General features: G+C 41.5%; 1 protein-coding gene across 1 annotated transcript in view; it reads left to right on the top strand.

Moving 5' to 3' along the window:
* Positions 1–306: 306 nt before the first annotated feature.
* Positions 307–6,549, top strand: part of LYSMD3 (LysM domain containing 3) — a 13,356-nt gene continuing 7,113 nt past the window's right edge. Inside the window, exons 1-2 of the mRNA XM_026498635.4 lie at positions 307–578; positions 4,559–4,821. Of these exons, the coding sequence (XP_026354420.2) occupies positions 4,567–4,821 (255 nt within the window). The 5' untranslated portion in view covers positions 307–578; positions 4,559–4,566. The remainder of the gene's footprint in view (positions 579–4,558; positions 4,822–6,549) is intronic.

Raw genomic sequence — 6,549 nt, 5'->3', positions numbered from 1 at the left:
TCCTTAAGAACGTGCCTCCTCTCGATCCCCCCCACTGCCGCGTGTTTTCTAGACAGTCTGCCAGCACTGTGTGTACGAAGGACAAAGGCGCAGCCCGCAAGACGGGGTTAGCACGCGGACTTCGCCGTCGGAGATACTCCCCCGGGGATGAAGGGGCGGGTCAGAGGGGGAGGAGACAGGGGCGGGGCTGGAACTCGGACCCCCGCCACCGGGCCCTGACGGCATCCCTGCGACTGCGCGCCGGACGTGGGCCAGTGGTTGGGAAGCTCCCGGGTCTGGTCTCCACCTCGCGTCCCCGCCCTCTGCCTCCTTCCCCGCCCCTTCCCACCTCCGCCCTCCTCCTCCTCCTCCTCCCCCCACTCCTTCCCACCTCCGCCCACTTGACGCGATGACGCACGGCAGGTTTGCGGACGTGGCGGCGGCGCACGGCCCGGAAGGCGGAGACGTTGGCGGCGGTGGCGGCAGAGTACGGGGGCAGCCAAAAACGGAGGGTTGGTCATGAATTTGCCCGGGACAGGAGCCGCGGCAGCGGGCCTGGCACTCGGCTCCTTGTTGCGTCCCCGCTGCTAACAGAACAGGTAAAGATGGCGGCGAGAAGTTGGGTGGGGGGTGTCTCGGTCCCGGCCGGCGGGATCGGGCCCCAGTTGCGCCCTCGCTGGAGATGATGGGGAACCCTCGGCCTCAGGTGTAGCCGGGGCGGCCGGGCAGGGTTCGCATCCCTCCTTTGCATGGAGGAGACCCCGAGGCAGGGGAGACCTTCGCGACCAACCCCACTGAAGCCCCTCGTTACACTTCGAGGAAACTGAGGCTCAGAGGAAGTACTCCTACCTGCCGTATTCCCGGATCAACGCACTTACAACCTAAGCACTATATTTTCCCCACAACTTATTGTGTTGAATAAATGTCTCGTCCGCACCGTCCAAGTGTGATGGTGTAGCATAAAAATCCGAGATCACTGCAGGGAATAAACAGGGAAATAAAAAACTAGGTGTGTGGAATGGAGAGGGAGGGAACTTAAAGTTTTTAAAAACTGAATTGGTCGTGGCGGATACAGTCCTTGAGATACTATCGCAGTGCTGAACTAGGTTGTGCCCTATGGCCCTTTTATTGCTTTCTGCTTAAGGAAAGGCAAAGCGAAACACCCAACAACAGTTACTACAAATTATGAAGGTGTTTGGGAAACCATTTTCAGTTAGAGTGAGCTGATGAATGCCTTAACAACGTATCCATTGGTAATTATTGCGACTGTTTGTAATCTAGATAGCGTGCAGCCTTTTTTCAGTTTTCTTAAGAGCGGTTTCGTGCTTTTTTCCTACTCTAAGAATTAAGACTGGTTGAAGAAAATTGAGCCAGATGACTTGAATACAGTGTACTTTCTAATCTCTGTATGGTTGGTTTAGATAATTATCTGCTTGGGCCAGAGTCTAGCTTTCCATTTGGACTGGAGGCACAACCAATTCTTGATTATTCAAAAACAATATCCAGTTTGTGGTATTCTGCTGCCTGCATTTCATTACACGGAGAGTGAAGAGATAGGGAGATGAAGTTCTAGTCTTTACATATTATTTAGCAATGTACCATGGAAAAGGTTTGACATAAATACATGAAATGGCTTTGGGCATTGCTCAGTGAATTTCAGCTGTTCTAAGCCAGTTTGGGGTTCTAAGAACAAATTATTGGGGGAAAGAATCTAAATGGGTCAGTATAGCCACATGTAAATTGCTGTATATTAAGTGGTTCTTAAATTTTTAAAACGTGGACCCCATCTCAACAGGAAAACAAATATTCCCCACAGAAAAATGTACATAGTATAAAATTTTGCCCACGAATCCACAGACATTTCCTGCACTAAAAACACAAGATAGAAAAAGCTTGGTTAAACAAGTGGAAATAAAACTATTATCTATTTTAGGTGAAAGTGAGATACTTTTTTAACTTTTTGAGATTTAAAAATAAAGCGTCTTTAGTTTATTATGGTATTAAAACAAGATTAACCTTTAAATTTTAACTTAGAGTTGTCACTTGGTTAGAACTCCATGAAGAAATAGGTGTGACCAGGACTTTAAAACTGATTTAGAGATGAAAGATGTGGATAGCTTTCTTTAGTTTGGTGGCTGTGAATTTAGGAATCACAGTTCATGGTAATAAATAGTAGCACCTGAGAGGGTAGGGATGGGTGAAATAGTCTACTTAATATATAGTTATTAGTTGTCCATGTTATCCTAATAGAAAAACCCTTGAGTTTTTAAAGCATTGCAGTGTTGTAGAGCAGGGTCAGAAAGTGGTTTTCAGGGGTTGGATTCAATGATATGAAATAGTTCATAAGTTATATACGTATGTGCCTACATACAGAATGTAATCTGTTGTCATCCGTATTACAAATTCAGACTTTTGGAGGGTTTTTGTTTCTCTTTTTTACTTGGTATTTGTCTGTAGAATTTACAACCGAACTAAGTACTTCTTTAAGACATCATTTGAGGGATGCCTGGGTGGCTCAACTGGTTAAGCGTCTGCCTTCATAAGCTCAGGTCATGATCGCAGGGTCCTGGGATCGAGTTCAGCATCAGGCTCCTTGTTCAGTGGGGAGCCTGCTTCTCCCTCTGCCTGTTGCTCCCCCTGCTTGTGTGCTCTTTCTCTCTCTCTCTCTGACAAAAAAATAAATATCTTAAAAAAAAAAAAAGACACCATTTGGGCTTGCCTTCCACGACGCAGTGTTTGTTTTTTTTTTTAAAGATTTTATTTATTTATTTATTTGACAGAGATAGAGACAGCCAGCGAGAGAGGGAACACAAGCAGGGGGAGTGGGAGAGGAAGAAGCAGGCTCATAGCAGAAGAGCCCGATGTGGGGCTCGATCTCACAACGCCGAGATCACGCCCTGAGCGGAAGGCAGACGCTTAACCGCTGTGCCACCCAGGCGCCCCCATGACACAGTGTTTTGATGGTTTCTTCCTCTTCTGAATATCCCTTTTAGCTTCTTTGCAGGCTGATTTTCCTTCACTCGGATACCAAATGTAGCAATTCTTCAAGGCTCAGGCTTGGCCCCTTATTCTGTACTTTCTTTAGGTAATCTCATCTACACCCACGTAGTTTCGGTTTCTCCCTATGCACATGAGCCATGAAATTATATTTCTAACCCTTTCTGAATTTGACTGTATAGCCCACTTGGTTATTTGACATTCTTTGGGGCCGTCTTAGAGGAATTTGTAATCATAGTCCAGCGCCCCTGCCCCCCGGCTTTTCTTCTAGTGTTCCGTATTCTGGAGAATGGCATAACCATTTACTCAGTGATGCAAATCAGAGATCTTGACATGATCCTTAACTTCCTACCTCTCTTCATACCTAAGTCACAGTATGAAGTCTTAAATATTTTATCTCCAAAATGCTTTTTACTACTTGTCTACTTCTTTCCATCTTTGACAATAACTGAAAGCAATCTACTATCCTTTCTTATGTAAACAATGTGAAGCTAGCACTGGGAATGTGGGATTAGTTTTTATGTGTTTCTGTTTTGTTTGTTTTTAATGAGAACAGGTCAACCTGATGAGTGGAGAGTGCATATGCAAGTAAACAAAAAGTATTTATTGATGTATGCTTTTAGCTTAAGTCAGTGTTCAGTCTTAGAGTGTCTTTTCTGAAGTAGAAATGAATGTAGTGACCTAAATCTCTTTAAATCTTTATGGTCCATAAATTGAGTTGGATGAGGACTTTGATAAAGGTTGGTGAAAAGCTTCTAAGGAATAAGAATCCCTGGTTGTGGGGCGCCTGCGTGGCGCAGTCGTTAAGCGTCTGCCTTCGGCTCAGGGCGTGATCCCAGGGTTCTGGGATCGAGCCCCACATCAGGCTCCCCCGCCGGGAGCCTGCTTCTTCCTCTCACACTCCCCCTGCTGTGCTCCCTCTCTAACTGGCTGTCTCTCTGTCAAATAAATAAATAAAATCTAAAAAAAAAAAAAAAAAAAAAGAATCCCTGGTTGAGGGCAAAATTATGACCTATATAGAAGGCACTAGATATAAAATACTGAAGTAAAAAAAAAATACTGAAGTCAGTGTGATACAGGGAGGTAGGGAGGTAGTACGAAAGATATTTCAATCCCACATGCACTTAAAATGCAGAACAAGCCAGAATATTTGGGTTCATTAAAGTGTTGTGTTTGTATATATAAAACATACTTTGATTTCATCAGAATTATAAATTGTACATATACAATCACAGGTTTTTAATATATAATACAAAAATATTTCCTAATTTTATTCACATACTCGGAATAAGTGGAGCTTAGTTTTTTGACCTTAAAAAAATAGCAATTTACTTTTGCGAAAAGGTTTATCACGCCCACGTTTTGTGATATATGGTCTATAAGAATGGATTACCTCTTCCCCCTGCCCCCTTGTCTCTACTGCCGGATACATTAATTGCACTTTAACATCTGTAAAACTTCAACCTAAATTTTTAAATAACCAAAGTCATTAAAAAAAAAGTGTCCTGAATGTAAGATTTATGTAATTCAAGTAAACGGTCAGGTACATGCCAAAGTTTTCTCTGCCTTCTTTCCCCTTCAGATTTGGACATGGCAGGGAGACATCAGAATCGTAGTTTTCCTCTTCCAGGAGTTCATTCAAGTGGTCAAGTACATGTGTTTGGAAATTGTACAGACAGTGATGTTTTGGAGGAGGATGCTGAAGTGTATGAGCTTCGCTCCAGAGGAAAAGAGAAAATCCGAAGAAGTACATCAAGAGATAGACTTGATGACATTATAGTATTAACAAAAGATATACAGGAAGGAGATACTTTAAATGCAATAGCCCTTCAGTACTGTTGTACGGTAAGTTTTCATTTGATTTTGCATAATGCTGTCCAAAATAATTTGTTCATTAGCACAAACTGAAATAAGTTCTGTGCTCTTTTATCTTCCTTTTCCCTTTCTTTCCATAGAAATCTGTATTATGTTGGTAGCTGTTAACTTTTTACACTTTTAAGTGAATCCTTGAATTTCTGTTTATTTCTAAATCCATGATTCTGTTGTCAGTAATGAAAAACACCCAGATGTGTTATCTTTTCTCCATACTCAAGTTGTAAGAGAATATAGAAATACATAAGGAAAAGTTTTTCTCTGCATCAGCTTCCTGAAATAACACACTTTGGTGTGTTTTTTTCCATACCTTTTTTGTGCTTATAAAAACACTATACATATGGGGCACCTGGGTGGCTCAGTCAATTAAGCATCTGCCCTCTGCTTGGGTCATGATCCCAGAGTCCTGGGATTGAGCCCTGCATCAGGCTCCCTGCTCAGTTGGGAGCCTGGTTCTCCTTCTCGCTCTGCCTCTCCCGCTGCCTGTGCCCTCTCACTTTCTCTATCAAGTAAATAAATAAAATCTTAAAAAAACCCAATATACATATATGTAACACATAAATATGAATATTTATATATGTTATATATAAAATACTTGGGCTGTTGATTTTGTTTTTATTTTTTAAAAGATTTTATTTATTTATTTATTAGAGCATGAACATGAGCAGGGGGCAAATGGTGGTACCTTTATTTCTGTGGAATAGATTCCCAAAAGTAGGATTGATAGGTAGAATGAAAGGTATATTTTTTATTTTAATAATATTAAACTCTGTTTAAACCTATTATATATCTTTATTATTATGTCCATCTTGCATCTTTATTTTTTTTTTTTTTTTTTTTTTTGAGTTGTCAACTTCTTTTTTTTTTAAAATGATTTTTTATTATATTATGTTAGTCACCATACAGTACATCCCCGGTTTCCGATGTAAGGCTCGATGATTCATTAGTTGTGTATAACACCCAGTGCACCATGCAATACGTGCCCTCCTTACTACCCATCACCGGTCTATCCCATTCCTCCACCCCCCTCCCCTCTGAAGTCCTCAGTTTGTTTCTCATAGTCCATAGTCTCTCATGTTTCATTCCCCCTTCTGATTACCCCCCCTTTCTTTATCCCTTTCTTCCCCTACCGATCATCCTAGTTCTTATGTTCCATAGATGAGCATCTTGCATCTTTAATATGGAATCTTTTCATGTAAACATATTGATCCAGAAACTGTTAGAACATTTTTCAAACTTTTTGTTCTCATACTCCCAGTAGAATTTTGAAATGTATATATTGTGTATTTCCTTGCACATTTTAAAGTGAGCTTAAATACTTCCTAATGACTTAAAGGATATAATTTCCAGAATGTTGCCAGTATTAATATTTAAAAATACGACTGTTAGACTACTCTTTATATGCACTTCAAAAAAAAAAAAAAAAGATTTGTTTATTTTAGCGTGCACAAGTGGGGGGAGGGGCAGAGGGAGAGGGGGAGAGAAAACCTTCACTTGCTGCTGAGCACGGATGCCAACATTGGTCTCTATCTCATGACCCCTGAGATCATGACCTGAGCTAAAACCAAGAGTCAGAGATGTTAACCGACTGAGCCACCCAGGCGCCCCATATGCGCTTTTTTTATAACGTGAAATTTTTATCATTCCTTTTTCTCCTTATATTTTCATCCTCCCCCCACAATCTTTCATAATGTATTATAT

This window comes from Ursus arctos, unplaced genomic scaffold (assembly GCF_023065955.2).
Source record: "Ursus arctos isolate Adak ecotype North America unplaced genomic scaffold, UrsArc2.0 scaffold_5, whole genome shotgun sequence".
In the NCBI taxonomy this organism is placed as follows: domain Eukaryota; kingdom Metazoa; phylum Chordata; class Mammalia; order Carnivora; family Ursidae; genus Ursus; species Ursus arctos.
The sequence above is the reverse complement of the archived record's forward strand: the minus strand, read 5'-3'. Positions and strand labels throughout refer to the sequence as shown.